The following is a 17,454-nucleotide window of genomic DNA, read 5'->3' as shown; positions in this document are numbered from 1 at the left end:
CTTGATGGACGCGATTCTTTGAGGCTCTCGCTGGGGCGCCCGTCCTGTGAGTGCAGGTGGTGGTTCCTTCACTCAGCAAATCCATGCCGGCCGTGGGAGAATGGAGTTTGGGAGTGGAGTGAGCGGCCCCACTGCAGGATTCTGAGGAGCCCCAGTGCGCTCTCTTGGACGCTGCTGCTGGTATTCTCGAGCCCCGGGACTTCCTTCTCCAGCAGACCCAGGGTAAGTACTTCAGGCTCTCCTCCTTTGTGAAAGTTGGGAGGTTTTCTGTTGTGGACACTGGGGAGGAGACAAGGTGGAAATCTAGGGTGGGATCCTGGCTCCAGCACCATCTGCTGAGTGCTCTTAAGGCAAGTCCTGTTCCTCTCTCAAGTTTCTCCTTGGAAAATGGGGGAGACCCCATTTGCTCCCGCCGAGCCTGGCATATGTGTCTGACTGGGAGGATAGGGGATGCTAGGCGCAGATTTAAGGTACTTCCTCCCCCAGCAGGCTGGGTCTCGGACTGTGCGTGGTCGCGGACTGTGGGGGTAGCTGGAGCTCAGTCGTTCCGTGTTTTCTTTGCTCTTTGGGGTCTGGCAGATCGGCAGTGACCTTGGAGGGGAGTGCTTGGCTGGCACGCGAGCAGGGAAGGGCCATGCCTTCAGGTCGCCGGGCTCCGCGCGGAGCCCTCCTGGTGGAGGCACCATCGCGGGGGCTGGGGGCTGCTAGTGTGAAGCCTGCGGGGCGGCGCTCCCAGGGAGGCGCTGGGGAAAGGCAGGGGACATGGGACTCATGGAAGGCAGTCGGAGCCCCAGACCGCAAGCAGCGCCAGCTCGAGGGCCTCCGAGGCCCAGCTCATCTCGGGAGAGCTCGGCGGGCGCGGTGCCTCCTGGGCGTCTTGAGTGTTGAGGGTCGTGGACGGGGGCGCGCGCAGACCCCTCTCTTTGCACACGCCCCTTCCGCGCCTCAACGACGCGTCGGAGCGCCGGGAAGGGCTCGGCCCCGATGGGCGTCGGCAATTGGTGGAGGGGCGGGTCCAGGGGCGGGGCTTCCTGCGGATTGGTGGCGCCCGGCGGGGGCGGGCCCGCGCATGCACTTAAGGAACGGCGCCGCGGCCGAGGCGGGGCAGTGTCAAGATGTCGGCGGCGGTCCCGGAGCTGAAGCAGATCAGCCGGGTGGAGGCTATGCGCCTTGGGCCGGGCTGGAGCCACTCGTGCCACGCCATGCTGTACGCCGCCAACCCCGGGCAGCTCTTCGGCCGCATCCCTATGCGCTTCTCGGTGCTGGTGAGGACGCGGGTGGGTGGGCGGGCGGGGGACGGCGCGCCGCTCGCACCCCGCGCCCGTGACCCGGCACTCCCTTGCAGATGCAGATGCGCTTCGACGGGCTTCTGGGTTTTCCCGGGGGCTTCGTGGACCGGCGCTTTTGGTCTCTGGAGGACGGTCTGAACCGGGTGCTGGGCCTGGGCCTGGGCTGCCTGCGCCTCACGGAGGCCGACTACCTGAGCTCCCACCTGACCGAGGGCCCGCACCGCGTCGTGGCGCACCTGTACGCACGGCAGCTGACGCTGGAGCAGCTGCACGCCGTGGAAATCAGCGCGGTGCATTCGCGCGATCACGGCCTGGAGGTGGGGCCGCCGCCCGGGCCCCGCCCCCCGCCCCGGGGTTTGGCTCTGGCCCCGTGGAAGGCACCGATGGGTAACACGTCCCCCTGAGGGTCCCCTGGCCGGGCTGGGTGGGGTGTCGCTGTTTCCAGCATTGGGGAGGGGAGAGGGGCCTGGGGGGCAGGGGTGGGAGCTCCGGGAATGGGGTTCCCTCGGGGCTGTGTTCCATCTGCCTTGCTGCCTGCCATTGCCAATCCTGGGAGTGGGGAGTGGGATTGGTGGGGGGACGGGATGAGTGGTGCCTTCTGGGGAGGTGGGAAACTAGGGCTGGTTCATGGGCTGGGATCTCATGGTTTGGGTGTTGAAGGCTCCTAGGGGCTATGGGTTTTATAGTCTGGAGGAGGTGGGAGTTATACTTGGGATGTTTGGGAAGGGGGAGCATGGGGTATGAACTGGGGGCCTTCCTGCCAGCAGATGGGAGCTGGGCCTTAAGAGTGTAGAGAGTGGTCAGGGGTGCATGGGGTCAGCTTTGAAAGTTGCCTGGGGAGTCGAGGAGCCGCACTGCTCCAAAGATACCGCATACCGCTGGCTTCTGCCTCACCAGACCCTGCTTGGGTCCCCCATTACAGCCTTCGCAACCTGGCTGCCTTCCCCTGGCCTAGCAGCTCACAGGCTCCTCCTGCTAGGGCTGCACCATTGTTGGGGGGGCCTGGTCTCACTCTGATCTCCTCTCTGCAGGTGCTGGGGCTTGTGCGAGTCCCACTTTACACCCAAAAGGACCGAGTCGGTGGCTTTCCCAACTTCCTGAGCAACGCCTTTACCAGCACCGCCAAGTACCAGCTGCTCTTTGCGCTCAAGGTGCTCAACATGATGCCGGAGGAGAAGCTGGCTGAGGCTTTGGCGGCTGCCACTGAGAAGCAAAAGAAAGCCTTGGAGAAGCTCCTCCCATCTTCCTCCTGAGGTTGAGTTTATGCCGCATGTCTCTTGCCCTCCCCTCCTTCTGTGCCCTGAACTCCTAGGAGAAGGCTTCCTCCTGTGTGTTCACAACTCCTCTCCACTGCCTGGAGCAGCTACTGGGTGGCAGCCAGGTTCCTGGGAGCCCACCCTGGTCTGTAGGTGGCCTGGCTTTCCAGGCTTAGGACGTTTTCTCCTACCCCACCCAAGGCTTAGACTCTCCACGTGAGAGGTTGGTGGAGGTGTCACCCATTTATCCAGATGGGTACGTAGACACGCAGAGACCGTCGAGAAGTCGGTGTATTCTGGTGGAACATGCTTTGAGTCTGGTCACCAGCCAGCCCCAGGGCTGAGGGAACAGCTGGCTTAGCTCAGAATGCTGGACTGTTAATTTTGGTGATGGTTAGCTTTACTTGGTTAATTTTTTCTGTGGTGTGTGAACTGGGAGTGAGGCTTGAAAGCTCTTTACCCCGCTGGGGCTTGGTCCCCAAGGTAAGCTGGGGCCATGAGGCCCAGCTGGAGCTGGACCTGTTGAGAGAGAAGGGACGGGAAAGGCTGTTTTGGGCTGCTGTGTGTGTTCTGTGGTCTTGGCCACAGGCCTGAGGCTGGGTGCATGGGAGGGTCCCTTCTTCCACTACCCAGGGACTTAATGCTGGGAGCCAGGCACAAGAGTGCTGGTCTCCATTCAGCGTGGAGCTGACCCGGGCCTCCTGTCTCAGGTGGAGGTCCCATCCGCTTCTTTGTGGCTGCTGTGGGACTGCTGCCTTCAGGCTCTACAGGCCCTGCGCCTGGTCCAGGGCTTCTGGCTGCATCTGAGCTCGCTGCTCTCTGCTTTGCAAGCCTCCCTTTCTCCATTCCCAGCACAGGCTGCAGGCAGCTCCAGGACATGGTATGGAAGCACTGGCCAGGTGTGCAGAATGACAACCGCAGAGACACAAAGGTCACCACTGGCAGTCTCCTATGGCCCGATGTCCGGAAGGGCCCCTCCGTGAAGCTAACCAAGTTTCCACAGCACCTGCTCGGCCTGGTAAGGAAAGCTGTGCTCCGGCCCAGCCTGAGCGCCTGTTCCGCCTTAGAGCCTCGATGAAGTGGCCAGCACGTGGGGGCAAAGGCACTTCATTCTGTAAATAAAATACCTGTACCTTGTTCCTCTCTTACTTCCTTGGGGCGTGGGAGTGTGCGTCACTCTTCAGATCGCTTTTGGGGACTCGATGGGGCTGGGAGCAAGGGCAGCCGACAGAGGGCTACAGGGCACTGCCAGAGCAGGAGGGGTCAGCTGGTCCGCCCTGCTCTGCACATGGTGGTCTCTGCCTTGACAGAGGGGGCTTGGGTCCCAGGGGGTTACTGAAGTCGGGGTCTCAGCCTGGCTTGCCCCTGGCCTCAGTCTGTCAGCCAGTAGTGTGTGCGGCATGACCAGGACGGAACCCCTCAGCATCAGAGCTTACATTTTATTTTCCAGCAAATGACATACGCTGTCCAGGTGCCTAGTCCTCTCCCAGGGGGCACCTGCGGTGTCCGGGGATCCGCTCTCTCCCACCGTGGCCCTGCCCGCTCTGGGCCTCACCCCCACGTTCTGGCCTACAGGCCTTCGTCCTGCTTCTGTGGGGGCCTCACTCCTCGCACCGGCCCCAGCCCTGTGCTGCTTCTGCTGGCTGCTCGGGAGGCTTGATCCTCCGGCCTGCTGGGGCCCGGCCCGCCACCGCCGCTTGCTGTCCGCACTCCTGTCTTCCAGGCACACAGCTTCAGGGTGGATCAGTCACCCAACGTCAGATTCTGAGAAGGGAAAGGGAAGACTGAAGGGGGAGCTCACCACTGCCCAGTGCGCCCTGCTCTCGCAGCCCGGGGCCTGGCCGGACGGACACTCACCGTCCCTCCCAGCTAAGGCTCCCGCCAGTTCTCCTTCCCGTTCAGCACTTGCAGCTTCTCCAAGCTCTGGGTCACTGAGCATAGCACTCGCCCTGAGGACGGGAGCAGTTAGTTACTGCTTTGCAAGTGTGAGAAGAAGGGGCGTGGGGGGGTGCCTAGGACTGCGTGACCGTGAGGGGTAGTAGGCCGGGGCAGGGCTGACCCAGGGGTTGGAGCTGACCAGGCAGGGCTCTCCCTGTTCACCCACTTTTGGCCCCTGGTGTGGGTGAGGCCACTGGCTGCCTTCCCAGAGACTCACCCATTTCCTGGACTCGATCCTCCAGTGCTCCTGACAGCTCAGGGAGGCTCAGAGTCTGCAGCGAGGCCTGCCAGCCGCTGGAATCTGTGGAACACAGAGCCAGGTAGGCCTAGGGTCGGTGTGGTCACCGCAGGTCTTGCCTCTGTCCTGAGCTGCTACGACCAGGGGACCCACTCAGCTGTCGGTTCCTGCATGACCGCCTTGTTACACCAAAATGTATTCTCCCACTGTTCCTTCAAAGCACTAATGGTCAGTCCGGGCCCTGCCCCAGGAATGAAAGCGTGAGGGTCCCTGGCCTACAGTGAGGTTTTGTCCTGGGGTAGCCCCAGCTGTAGGCTGCAGAAGTCACCTGAGATCCTGGGTAACACAGCCAGAGCCCAAGGGCTTTGCCTCCTACCAGGGGGAGGAAATCGGGGAGAAAGGGTGGCCTCACTCCGGAGTCTGGGGTGGTACGGAGGCGGGCAGCAGTGAGTGGGGTCACTGCTGGAACAGGCGGTTAACACAGGGCCCAGGGCAGCGTCTGTGGTCCGGGGCCGGACACTGTTCTTACCAGTTGTGGGGAGGAGGGCTCTGCCCAGGGGGCACCCTCGGGTGGACACCTCCTGCTTCACTCTGGCTGACAGCTCCGCTTGACAGGCTCTGGCAGACACAAGACCAGGTGCTGGTGAGGAAGAGGCCTGGCAGTAGTGCCTCGCCTGGCCCCAAGGAGGGGCAGACACCCCCCACCCCCAATCTCCGTGTCAGGTGGGGCTCTGCCTTCGTGGCAGGCTCCCAAGGCCCGAGACACAGGCAGAGGAGGAGTTGCACGCTGCGTGCAGGCTCTGGGCCCTACGTGCTGCCTGGGTCTGCCCTGCGGAAAGGCAAAGCCAGGAGGACATGGAGGAGGGCAGTGAGTGCCCCCAAGAGACCCTAAAATCGAGCCCTTGGTTGAAGAATCTGCAGGCATTGGTGACTCCGGGTTCGGCCTGGGCCTGGGGACCGCTCAGATACCCACTCACCGCAGCTGCTCCAAGACGAGTGCGGCGTCCCGCGCGAGGGCCCAGGTCTCCTGCAGCTGGGCGTGCACGTCCTTCCGGGCACCGTCCTGCTCCAGGAGGCAGCTCTCCACCACGGCGCGCAGCTCCTGCTCCTGCGACACCTGGCCCCGCATGGCCTCCACCTCCTCACAGCGCTGCGGTGGGAGAGGCAGGACCCGGGGTGGGTAAGTGAGCCAGGGGGGTTCAAGGCCAGGGCCACTTGGGCTGGGTCCCCCCAACCCCGGTTCTCTGCCGTCTCCATTGGTGCTCAACTCCCGCTCTCCTGGGCTGGAGGCAGGGGATGCCTGTCTCCAGATGGAGCCTCCTCTGCTTTGGGTCCCTTCCCTCAAGGGCTGTGGCGCCCCCGCCGGCTGCTCGTCCTCTGCCCTCCCCCTTTATCTTCTGTGTCCCTCTGAGCTCCGGCCTCTGGGTCTCCTCTTAGGCACAGGAGCGGTAATGCTTGCTGCCCTCACGGTCCCACTGCCGGTCCCGGCTGCTTCTCTCTGCTGACCCTGGGTAAGCGTCCCCACTGCCAGCTCTCTACTCTGCGTCCTTCTCTGCAGGTGTGTCTGCCCGGCCCCTCCCCTGCTCACCACCTACTTTGTGCAGCTGGATGGCGAGCTCCTGCATCTCCGCTTCGAGCCGGTCGGCATAGGCCAGCTCCAGGGCATCGCTGGGGGGACGGGCGCTGCTGTGCCAGCGGGCGATGGCAGAGGTCATCTTCCTCTTCGGCCCAAACAAGCTGTAGGGGTGAAGGAGAGAGGTGTACAGGTCTGCGGTGCGCACAGGGGTGCCATGGACCGTCCTTCCACCAAGACGGTCCCCTAGGAAAGGTCCCACCTTTGAAGGGGGAGAGTGGCCCCCAGGATCCTGGGACAGATGACAGAAACAAAGGGTTCTCCAAAGTGACCCCGGTTGGGGCTGGCCTCCCCTGCCTGCTTCCTCTCCCTGCCTGGCTGCTGCTTTCACTCAACAGGGAGGTCAGGCCAGCTGGGGCCAGGCCGTGCATGGTCTCCCACCAACTCCGGAAGCTCTCAGAAGTGGACAGCAGAAGTCCGGATGCCCTTACCACAGCAGCGTCAGCGGGCCAGCCTGGGGACCGGAGAGGCCGGCCGGCTGCAGAAGCGAGCAGACTTCCAGACAGGGTGGCTCGTTCCACCCCAACGCGGGGACGTTGGGAGCTAAGCTAGCCCCTTTGGGCTGGGGGAAACGAGAGGCCCGCGGCCACGAAGGGCCCCTCTGCGCTCACGTGATGCCGATTTCCTTCAGGTCGCTCTCCGTGAGGGTCAGGAAGATGCGGAGGTCCACGTCCTGCTCCTCGAACACCTGCAGGTACTTCCGACACCCGATCTGCTCCAGCAGCGTGGCGAGGTCCTGGGGGGCAAAGGAGCCAGGGTGGGTCAGAGGACGGGTGGGGCCCCGAGACTTGAGGGCCTACTAAGGCACTGCTGCCGCTCAGAGCCCCTCCTGGCAAGCGTGCCTTCCTGACATGGCTGTAAGTCCGTCAGTCCCCCAAGTTCCCCAGTGGGATGGTGCGGCCTTGCCAGGAGCTCCAGCCCCCCACCCCCAACCCCCGCAGCGCCACCAGGCAGAGTAGGCTGTCCAGACCGCCTCAGCCTGGACAGCCTTAGTGTTGCTTGGAGGGCGGGTCCAGGAGCAACAAACTCTTAGTCTGTTTCCCTGCGACTGTGCGACTGTCTTAATTTCTCCTTTGCTTGTGAAGGATAGTTTTTGCTTGGATATAGCATTTCTGCTTGAGTTGTTTTTGTGTTTTGTTTTGTTTTTTCTTATTACTTTGACTAGGTCATCATATGTCTTCTAGGTCCCCTGGTTTCTGATGGGAAATTAGTGGGTAATCTTAGGAGAGTGCCTTTTGTGTAAGAGACTCACTTCTCTCTTGTTCCCTTCAAAATTCCTTTGTTTTTGGACAGTTTCATTACTTACGGTCTAGCTACGGATCGGAGTTCAACCCACTTAGGGCTCACACAGCCCCCCTCCCTGCACTGGCTGTCTTCCTGTGGAGGCTCTGGAGACGGAATTCTCCTCCCTCTCCACAGTCTGTTGCTGCTGCTTGGTGCAGACATTGTTTAGTGCCTTTTCTGTAAAGTCTGTGCTCCTCTCATGTGGCCACAGAAGTCTCTCCTTGGCTAGCGTAGTGGTCAGCTAAGGACTGGACAGATTTCCTTAAACACCAGAGACGAATCAGTCTCCCCCCTTTGCTGCGTAGCTCTGTAGGCTTGGAACACAGCTTCGACACCCAGCTGGGCAGATGACAGTCTTCCCCTAGCCTTCCCTTCCAGCCATCAGATGCGTTCTCACATCTTTCCTGGCCATACACGGAGCACATCCCTGAGCATGTTTGTGGCCTCCCGGGTCCCTAGGACTCTGTCAGAGCTCTACAAAGCTCCTGTGGACATCTCATTCCCTACCTTTCCTTTTCAGCTTTGTGATTAATCTTCTTTGCCCCAACTATTATCCAGCACCTCAGGCAGCTGCAAAGTTAAAACACGTGCCTATAATTATTTTCCGCACACTTTCTGCGAGGAGAGGGCTTCTGCTGCATTGGGTAGACAAGGTGTCCGTGAAGTCAGATACAGTTCTGTAAGCTAGGGAGTCGTCCCACGCAGCCGACAATGCTGACTCTTTCAGAAAGAAACCCTGGGGAGCCCCGGCATGGCCGTCACAGTGACCCTGGCCCTGCGGAGGGAGCGTGGGGTGCAGGCACGTCAGCCGCTTCTCCTGAATCCTCATTTCCAAGTTGCTCCAAGCTTCTGGGTGATTCAGAGTTTTGAAAAAAGTTATTCTGACTACTTCTGCCAGTTTATTGCCTTTGATGGAGGAGCCAACTTTCAAAGGTTGTTACTCTGCCATTTTCCTTAACCTCCTTTCTCAAACAGCCTTAAGATCTCACCACCACCACGCCCTCTCCCATCAACACGTATTTAAGGAACTGAAAGATGTAGCTGTTCACCGAGCCCCAAAACAAGGCCCTGGAGAGAGCTCCCTGGAGGGGCCACACAGAGAAGCCGGCAAAACTGCGGCTTCCAGTGAACAGCAGAGCTGTGACCTTAATAAATGGTGGAAACGTACTCTCTCTCTCATCTTTGTACCGCTTATGCCCACAGAGGGCAGGAGAACGTGGCAAACAGGGAGGTGAGCTGCTGTGCCGTACCCAGAACCCTAAGAAGCTGGTCGGCCAGAGGGACCCGCGACGAGGAAGGCAGAGATGGTGGTTTTCCTCAAGTGCCACTGCATGCCTGCTTCACACGCACCCTGTCCCTGGCTTCTGCGCGCCCCTCTGTACAACCGGTCCTGTTTTTCTCCTCCCCAGCCTCAGGGAGGCTAAGTCAAGTATGAAAGCAAGGGGAGAGTTTTTCTATGGAAAGGGATGGAACAGAAACCCTGCAGCCGGCACCTGGAGCCCTCAGGAGCCGTCTCCGCCTGACGAGCCCCACAGACGATCTGGGGGGACCACCGGCTCGCTCCGCTCTCACTAGCGCCTGCCCGTCGTACGTGTTCGGTGCGGGCCTCACGGAGCACACGAAGCACCCGACATCTAACTGCCGGTGTCCCCGTGGCCCTTACCTGAGGTCCTGAATGGGGGCACCTCTCCGTCTGGGGCATGGATCCCGGGGAAGAGGCTGCCCCGGGAGTGCCGGTGCCGGGAGGCCACTGGCTGGCGCTGTTGCTGTAACGATTCTTGGTCTTCACGTAGCTTTTAGTTTGCTTGCGAACCGAACTCTGACAGGCGTGATCCGAATCCTGTGGCGAGACGTGTGCTTAAAGTGAACGCTACGGGGCTCACAGCTAACGCAGCTGCCGCCACTCTGCCCTCTGCCCCCCACACCACCGGCCACCGAGAGGCTTCCTTGGTGACCTGCGGGCGGGCGGGGCTCACAGAGGGCGGCCCAGGATGCTGTGTGTCTGCCTGGCACGAGGTCCTTGTCACCAGCCTTGCCCTCTCCGAGGGGGCAGCCCCCACGACACCAAGGAAGGGGAGGGAGGTGGGAGATAAAGAAAAGCTTCACCTCGTTGCTCTCCAGCGACGCCTCGCTGCTGACTCCGGGGGCTCTGGTCAGGCCCTCGCTGCTGCTGCTGCGCCCCCCGGCCCCCAGGCTGGCACAGAGGGCGCGCTCTTCTGACAACAGGGAAGACGAGGGCAGCTGACCACAGGTCTCCCCCGCAAGGACTCCCCAGGGCCCTGCACCCCCGCCTCCCATCAGCTCCTCAAATAGCTCCCTGTTCTCCGAGGCCCGGCTCAAGCCCTCCAGCCCTAACACGTGCACAGGAGTTTTGCCTGTTCCGTTCGCTGATAAATGCAAGCACCCATGTAGGGCAGCCCGGCCCACCCCTGCGGGATCCTTCACCCCTGCTCTCTACTGGCTGGACCCGCCACAGTCCGTGTCCCCGCTGGAGGGTGGGGGCCGTGCCCAGGAACGGCCACTCCAGCGGAGCCCCCAGCCGGGCGGGGCCGGGCACACTCACCCCGGCTGCCACTGCTGCTGCTCTCCACGTCGCGGTCATTGATCGGGGAGGTGACGTCCCTGTAGCAGAGGCCTCCCGCTGCCAGCGGGTTCTCGTCGCTGCTGTTGAAGGTGACGTAGCCCGGCAGAGGCACCTGCTCTGTAGACAGAATGGGGCGTGTAAACCCACAGGAGCACAAAAGAGACGACTTCCTCCTAACAAATTCAGCCTCCGCAGAGGAATTTCAGCGGGAGGGAAAGCCCGGGATTCAGGCAAGCGGAAAGTTCCGTCTAAATGGCCGTTCCCCTGTCAGCACCCCGCGGCATGCTCTGCAGGTGAGGAAAGACGGGCGTGGGGACCAGTCTGTCCGGGCAAGGGCAAGGACACGCCGTCGGGCCCAGTCCGACCTGCCGCCCCCTCCATCACCCCCTGTGCTGCCTTTCCAAGTGGACAGAGCAGGACACGGTGAGCTGTGCTTACAGCTTCCTGAGCCAAAGGCAAACCAGACACTAAGTACTCCTCACAGCTGGGAACAAAACCTCACACACACCGGCCTTCACGCCCCCTGCGACTTTTCAACACAGACATGTAGGGGTGCGGCTCGTCAGCTGAGTCAGCCCCAGCCAAAGAGATCTGGCTGAGCAGGGAGGCGGAGGCCCCCGGCTGAAGACCAACAGCAGTAACACCAAGTTTACATGACCTCTGGACGCATCTGCCTGCACGAGAATGTTTCTGATCACCGGCAAAGAGGATACAGGCACATACAGAGAATTTAAATATCACGAGGTGTAAGGAAATGGCACAACTAAGGAACAACATCATTCTTAGGTAAATGTTTTTCTGCCTCTGTGGGTGCATAAAAAGATGCGTATAAATGGGCTTCGGCCAGATTATTTGGTAACTCCGACGAATCCCATTTTCAAAAGCACCTGTTGTACAGCAACACAGGTTATAACCATCCCCCACCCTGGGTAGGACCCGACCTTCCCGCCTCCCCGCCATACCTCAGGTGGGCCGACAGCATGGACTCCGTGCTACAGAAGCACCCAGCCAAATACCCCGGAGCTATGGGCTCACAAGCGTGCTCCACGGAGGAAGAGGCAGGGGGTCACCCTGCAGCGGCCTGACCACAGCTGGGGGCACCTTCTCCAGTGGCCCAGTCAGCCCACCCCTCTGTGGCTGATGGGAAAAGGTGGGCCTAGAGCTCTCAACCCAGCGCTAAAGGTCATGGGAGGCAATGGAGTCTTGTGTATTCTTGACCGAAGCAAGGTCTCCTGTGACTGGGAAAGTCGGTTTCTAAGCCCGGGGACACTCGCTCACAAGATGGGCCCATCCACCCAGCTTGCTAGACCAGCAGGACTGACCTGGCCACTGCTGGGTGACAGACATCAAATAAGATGTAACTCTCACCTAAGACTGATCACTTGGTCAGGCCACAGCGAGTGTCAACGCCCCTGCGCCCCCAAGAGCACTGCGCTCCCCACGAGGCGCTGCCGACAGGAGAGAAAACGCACTACTAGCGCACTAAGTGTACCGCCCCAAACCGCTCCAGTCTAGCACGGGGAGAAACCGCCTGCCCCGAAACACAGCCACCTCCAGCTGGTGAAGGGCACGGAGTCCAGGCTTCAACGTTTTCTCTGCACTAGCTGATAAAGGAAACCCCAGCTTCACTGTATTTCCACTGCTGGAGAGAAAGTTCTATTTTGTAACGTAACCCCTGGAAAGGAAGATCAAAGGATGAACCCAGAAGCTAGCCAGTGATCAGTGTCTTCCTATCCCTGTAATCAGTTCTGATCTGTGAGCCGCAGCCCCCAGGGCCCGCATTCCGAGGGCCGAGAACTGCTCGGTCTCCTCAGGCGGGCATCTCAGGATGCACCGCCAAGGAGCCAGCAGGAGGAGCCAGAAGGAGGTGGGAGCACTCACCACGGCAAGGCTGCTGCATCTTGCCCCCAAGTCCAATGGCTGTGATCCTGGCCAAGGCTCGAGGCCCCTCATGGATGCTGAGGCCCTTCTTCCGACAGGGCCTCTGTCTCTGCGGAATGGGGCAGGATTCATCCGAAGAGCTTAGGTCTTCAAATTTGTCTGCAGGTCAAACATCAGAATGGGGACATTTTGTTCAGTGATGGACTAATTTAGTAATCTTCATAGTACGTGGGAATAAAATCATAATTGGTTTTCTCACGTTAAGAAGAGAAAACTGTGTTTCCCAGGACACCACTCGAAAGCAGTACCACAGTGGGCCAGTCCACCGTTCAGAGGGCCGCGGGGAAATGGGGGAGGAAGCAAGCTCGCTGAGCCGGAGTCTCAACTGACAAGGTCTGTCACGATGGGGCAGTCTTAACTCTGACTCCGCTCTGGATTCCAGAATTTTTTATAATAAGTATGTACATTTAAAAACCAGAACTAAATTTTGATCCGAGATGATAAATAAGATCCGTCTGGTCATAGACGTAGAGGATATCAGTCATAATTTCCTAACAACTGTGCGTTCTCCCCCTGCACGTCCTGGGAAACCGGGGGCACGTGCCGGCCGCGCGCCGGGGCCGGGAAAACACCCCGCATGCCGCCCGTCACAGCAGAAGGGCTGGGCGCGCTCACGGTCCCTACCGTCTTAGAGCTTTTCACAGTTTTCTTTATTTCATCACACCTGGAAGGGAGCACTCACGACCAGATTTGTGTAAGGCTCGCATCTGGTGAGCCCTCACTCTCGGGTGGGTACACTGGGGCTCGGACGCCGAAGGAGCCCTTCATCCACTGCCCCCCGTGAGCTGGCGCCCGCCACCAGCGATCCCGAGGCAGGAAGGGAGCCAGGCCGCGGCGGGGGAGCAGCGCCCTGGCGCGACAGCCCAGGTCAGTGACCACCTGGCGAGTGAGGGCGTCACTGAGGCAGGTTCCAAACATGGCCGGTGACCCTCTCTTCCCCACCCAGCTCGCTCCCATGTGCTCCAGGATCTACGCTGCCGGGAGGAAACTGTGCTCCCGCCCAGGCAGAAGACGGCGGACTCGTCAAGAGTAAAAGGACGAGGGAAAAGGGGTCACTAAGGCAAAGGCGGCTCCGTGAATCTGAACCTCCCAGCACATCCTCTCGAACCTGACAAGTGAGCAAGGACAACAGACACAGCCACACGAATCCCACCCCATCCACAGAAGTGGGACGACAGAGCACACCCCCGGCGCCTGTTCCTCGCTCCCATGGAGACGTGACACGTCCATTTCTCTTCTCGCAGAGAGACTTCTTGCTCACACACATCCAGTCTCCGAGAAGAGCAGGCAGGTCTAGAATAAAGCCACACTTGAAGCGAGACGAGGGATAAGACGTGCCAGTGTTGCCCCCAGAAAAGTCCATTCTGTGACAGAGAAAGCATCCCAGCAGAGGGAAGCACAACCCCAGAGCAGCAACTTAAAAATGCACATGGGACATGGAGCAGGACAGCCCCACTCCCGGAAGACCCCTCGTGGCAACTGAGCGTGAACAGGAGAAGCAAGCGGGGGACCTCCAGGATCGGGCAAGACAAAACCGTATCAAGGACAGACACATCAGGCTTGGCCTCACCATGTCCCCCTCCAGCCATCTCCAGGGAGGACACAGGAACCGGGGACCAAACACTGCAGTGAGTGAAGACGCACCTCCCTGCGAACCACCACCACCGAAGAGGGAGAAGAGAGCGCGATACTCCACATGGGCACACCTTAAGCACGGAAGAGTGAAAAAAGCGTCCTGATTCAAAAATCCAGAACGGAGAACAAAGAGAGACAGGCACGCACTCACGACGGTGAGAAAGGGAAATGGAACTCAGGAAAGAGGGAGAAAACAAAGGCCAGCTGGGCACCTGGCTGGCTCAGTCAGTGGAGTGGGCGACTCCTGACCTCAGGGTTGTGAGTTCAAGCCCTGTGTTGGGCTCGGAGAGGACTTACAAATAGAATATTTAAAAAAACAAAACAAAGCAAAAGAAAGGTCAGATTTTTAAAATGAAGACCCACGGGGCGCCTGGGTGGCTCAGCAGGTTAAGCCTCTGCCTTCGGCTCAGGTCATGATCTCAGGGTCCTGGGATCGAGCCCCGCATCGGGCTCTCTGCTCAGCAGGGGGCCTGCTTCCCTTCCTCTCTCTCTGCCTGCCTCTCTGCCTACTTGTGATCTGTCTGTCAAATAAATAAATAAAATCTTTAAATAAAATAAAATGAAGACTCGGTCATGAGGTGCCCAAAGCAGAACAGATTTGAGTGTCGGGGCGCCTGGGTGGCTCAATCGTTAAGCCTCTGCCTTTGGCTCAGGTCGTGATCCCAGGGTCCTGGGATCAACCCTACATCCCGCTCCCTGCTCAGCGGGAGCCTGCTCTCCCATTCCTCCTACTTGTGTTACCTCCTTGCTGTCTCTCTGTCAAATAAATAAATCTCTTTTTAAAAAATATTTTATTTGCATGGAAAAGCAGTACTGTAGGAAAGTGAGAAAACCACTAAAGACTGAACAAGAAAGAGGAGAGAGGACTGAGTCAGGAGGCAGGTAAAAAACCGAATTGACACAGGAAAATAACTACTGGAACTTTTTAGGAGACAGAAACGGTTTTGCAGACCTCTATGCGAGCTGAAGTTTGAAATCCCAGAGGAAGGGATTTCCTAGGAAAATGCAGTTTACCAAACCTGGCCCCTGGGAAATGAGAAGGCTTAAGCGGACCAATTTCTATAGAAGAAACAGAAAAACTTACCACAAAGAAAGAACAGATCCAGAGGGTTTCACAGGAGATCCTGCCAAACCTTTAATATAGGGCACCTATGCTGCATAAATTGTTCCAGAGCACAAAAAAGGAAGGAAAACTCAAATTCTCTGTATGAGGTACACCGATGCCTACACCTGATAAAACAGAATCACAAACCAGTATCATTTATAACTGAATAGCCAGACAGAAAAACTAAGTAAAATACTGGCAAACAATCAACATCACATTAAGAAAATGATATACCACGTGGGATTTAAACGAACGATGTAAACTTGGTTCATTATTAGGAAATTCACTAATACACTCTATTAGGAGATCTAAAGAGAAAATTAACAATCTTCTTCATAGATGCTGAAAAAGCCTTTGACAAAATTCTACACTTATTCCTGTAAAAAACAGGAATACAGAAAACGTCAGATACTATCTTAACACGAGAGAATACATGCATACCTTACCCTCCAAGCCAGCATCTCACCCACGGTGGCATTTCCGCTAAGGTCAGGACCAGGTGAATTCCCACTGTCCCCACACAATCAACCACTTACGAGAATCCTGGCCCATGCAACTAAATGAAAGAAATCAGAGGTACACAAATCAGAAAGAAGCAGTGAATCTATCTCTATGGGCAGACTGTATGGTAGCATACCTGGAAAAGCCTGGAAAATCAATCAATTCAAGCAATGACAGAATTCAGCAGAACAGAATATGGAACTGGCATGCTGACGCCAACAGCCTGCATCCTCACAAATAGGCAGGCGGAGCATATGAAGGCCGTGAAACCCCATTTACAAGAGCAACAAAGAAAGACACTTAGGAAGAAAAAGTTAAACGCACAATGTCTAGGAGGAAAATTTTTAACCCTCCCACAGACACAAAAGTACACTTGAACTAAAGACATCCTTGTATTACAGAGGATGGCTCAGAATCATAAAACGGGTTATTGATTTGCAAATCTGCCACAGTCCCAACAACACGCTGTTCCTAAGCAGCTAGACAAGTTGATGTTCAAGTTGACACAGAAAAATACACGAGCGATATACTAGGGAACACTGGAAAGGGAAAGCTGCAGGGAGTCAGCCGTGTGGGTCTGGTGTGTGGACAGACCCGGAGAACAGGAGAGCAAGCCCAGAAGCAGACCTGGGCACAGACGGAAACTCAGAGTCCATGACAAAGCCTCTCAGATCACGAGGTCGGAGATGGGACTGTTACACGGTGTAACGAAGCCAGGACACCGGGGCAGCCATCAGAACGCCACACTCGCGCCACACATGACAAGAAAGTACACAGGGTCAGAGAGCTAAACGTCAAAAACGAAACCAGGTAAGAACCAGGAAAAAACGAGCAAATTCTTGGACAACCAGGAAACGGAAAGATCTTCTGTGACTGGCCCAAATCTAAAAGCAAGAAAGACGGATGAATCGGACTATATAAAGTTAAAATATCCCGTGTGGTAATGAGCGCCACAGGCAACGTCAAGGAGCGGCAGGTGTGAGGCACCCGGCCGGGGGCTGCCGGTCCGCGTCTCCCGGAGCGCCGCGGGCGAGCTGGGCACCTCCGGCCTGGCCGCTGCCGCTCCGCGCTAACGGGCCTGTCTCCTATCGGACCAGCACGCCTCAGCCTTCACGGCACAGCGGAGTCACGGGGGAGGCAGGCGTCTCTTGGCAAGGCTGCAGGGGCCAAATCTCAGGGGCGGGGGGCGGTCGGCAGGGGACCCGGCGGCGCCGCAGCACGTACCTGGGCTCCGATAGACGTTCTTGGGCAGAGCAGGCGAGTGAGCGTCTATCAGCCCCACGATCTTCATGTGTCCGTACTGCTTGGCCAGCATCCGGGCTGTGGCCCCGCTGTGGTCTCTTGTGTCCACTCTCACTCCCTGTGAACGTTCACAGAGGTTCAGGACCCAGGACCTTCCCCTGCAAAGCACTCTCCTTGCCCAGGTGCGGGCTCCGGACCCCAGCTAAGACGCGCCCGGGCTGCTCACCGCAGGAAAGGTCGGCACCCAGGCCCTCGGCAACCCCCCGTCTGCGCCAGAAAGGGGAAGGCCTGGGAGGCCCTCGCTGTCCTTTAGGACGAGGTGGGGGCCGCTGGAGAGGGGCCTGCTGGTGGCAGTCCAGCCATCTGGTGGCTGCGCGGCTCCCCGCCCCCGCCCCGCAGGCAGATCCTTGAGGGTGAGGCAGTCCCCGGCTCCAGGCAGGGGACGCGCACTGCAGACCGCTGGGGCCACAGCCCAGCCTTCACCCTTCGCACTTGGGCAGGCCCGCCCGCCTCACGGCTCCGAGAGAGAAAGCCGGGACCGCAGAGGCACGAGAGCAGCAGCCTTTCAACATCCCGACCACAGCGAGAGCAGCACCCTTCTAAGAAGAGTCCCGTCATTTTTACCCAAAGCCCGAAACTACTTCTCTTCCGCACGGTAATTCCACTTCTGTGGTTCTCTCCTGAGGAAATAACCCCAAAAAACAGAGACTGCTTCAGTGACACAGGCGCTCGGGAGAGAACCCGGAGACCGTGTACCTGGGGGTGAGGCCGCCATGTCATTGCCATAAGTGCTGGTGCTCACAAGTAA

General features: G+C 58.6%; 2 protein-coding genes and 1 long non-coding RNA gene across 11 annotated transcripts in view; 2 read left to right on the top strand and 1 right to left on the bottom strand.

Moving 5' to 3' along the window:
- The first annotated feature begins 880 nt into the window (after nt 1-880).
- On the top strand, nt 881-3,474 carry NUDT16L1 (nudix hydrolase 16 like 1). 3 transcript variants are annotated; one of them, XR_004381023.1, is made up of 4 exons: nt 881-1,265; nt 1,346-1,676; nt 2,321-2,543; nt 3,398-3,474. XR_004381023.1 is itself a non-coding variant. In XM_032843752.1 (4 exons), exons 1-3 carry the CDS (start codon nt 1,116-1,118, stop codon nt 2,540-2,542), a joined length of 633 nt encoding a protein of 210 aa, XP_032699643.1. In that variant the 5' UTR covers nt 886-1,115; the 3' UTR covers nt 2,543; nt 3,403-3,466. The 3 variants fall into 3 exon arrangements, 2 of the variants coding, with proteins under 2 accessions (XP_032699643.1, XP_032699642.1); XM_032843752.1 differs by having other exon boundaries at nt 886-1,265; nt 1,346-1,606; nt 3,403-3,466; XM_032843751.1 differs by having other exon boundaries at nt 888-1,265; nt 1,346-1,606.
- LOC116858841 lies at nt 3,470-8,653 on the top strand. Its single transcript, XR_004381024.1, has 3 exons — nt 3,470-3,563; nt 6,280-7,048; nt 8,366-8,653. It is a non-coding gene; the product is annotated as an uncharacterized LOC116858841 (long non-coding RNA).
- The window catches only part of ANKS3 (ankyrin repeat and sterile alpha motif domain containing 3), a 35,261-nt gene continuing 21,777 nt past the window's right edge, over nt 3,971-17,454 (bottom strand). For 5 of the 7 annotated variants that reach the window (XM_032843736.1, XM_032843735.1, XM_032843732.1 and 2 more), the window contains 12 exons: nt 16,629-16,764; nt 12,104-12,262; nt 10,202-10,339; nt 9,745-9,854; nt 9,302-9,478; nt 6,966-7,090; nt 6,317-6,458; nt 5,699-5,871; nt 5,251-5,339; nt 4,701-4,784; nt 4,403-4,494; nt 3,971-4,329 (listed from right to left, as the gene is read on the bottom strand). In XM_032843736.1, the coding sequence (XP_032699627.1) occupies nt 4,415-4,494; nt 4,701-4,784; nt 5,251-5,339; nt 5,699-5,871; nt 6,317-6,458; nt 6,966-7,090; nt 9,302-9,478; nt 9,745-9,854; nt 10,202-10,339; nt 12,104-12,262; nt 16,629-16,764 (1,413 nt within the window). In that variant the 3' untranslated portion in view covers nt 3,971-4,329; nt 4,403-4,414. The remainder of the gene's footprint in view (nt 4,330-4,402; nt 4,495-4,700; nt 4,785-5,250; nt 5,340-5,698; nt 5,872-6,316; nt 6,459-6,965; nt 7,091-9,301; nt 9,479-9,744; nt 9,855-10,201; nt 10,340-12,103; nt 12,263-16,628; nt 16,765-17,454) is intronic. The other 2 variants (XM_032843733.1, XM_032843734.1) reach the window with 2 other exon arrangements.

The sequence above is a fragment of the Lontra canadensis genome, unplaced genomic scaffold (assembly GCF_010015895.1).
Source record: "Lontra canadensis isolate GAN:19392208 unplaced genomic scaffold, GSC_riverotter_1.0 scaffold143, whole genome shotgun sequence".
Lineage (NCBI taxonomy): Eukaryota > Metazoa > Chordata > Mammalia > Carnivora > Mustelidae > Lontra > Lontra canadensis.
The sequence above is the reverse complement of the archived record's forward strand: the minus strand, read 5'-3'. Positions and strand labels throughout refer to the sequence as shown.

Bases quoted from the DNA above. Each gene is read 5' to 3' on its own strand.
- NUDT16L1 (XM_032843751.1), top strand. From the start codon at position 1,116: ATGTCGGCGGCGGTCCCGGAGCTGAAGCAGATCAGCCGGGTGGAGGCT. The intron at 1,266-1,345 runs GTGAGGACGCGG...ACTCCCTTGCAG, and splicing joins CTATGCGCTTCTCGGTGCTG to ATGCAGATGCGCTTCGACGG. The intron at 1,607-2,320 runs GTGGGGCCGCCG...TCCTCTCTGCAG, and splicing joins CGCGCGATCACGGCCTGGAG to GTGCTGGGGCTTGTGCGAGT.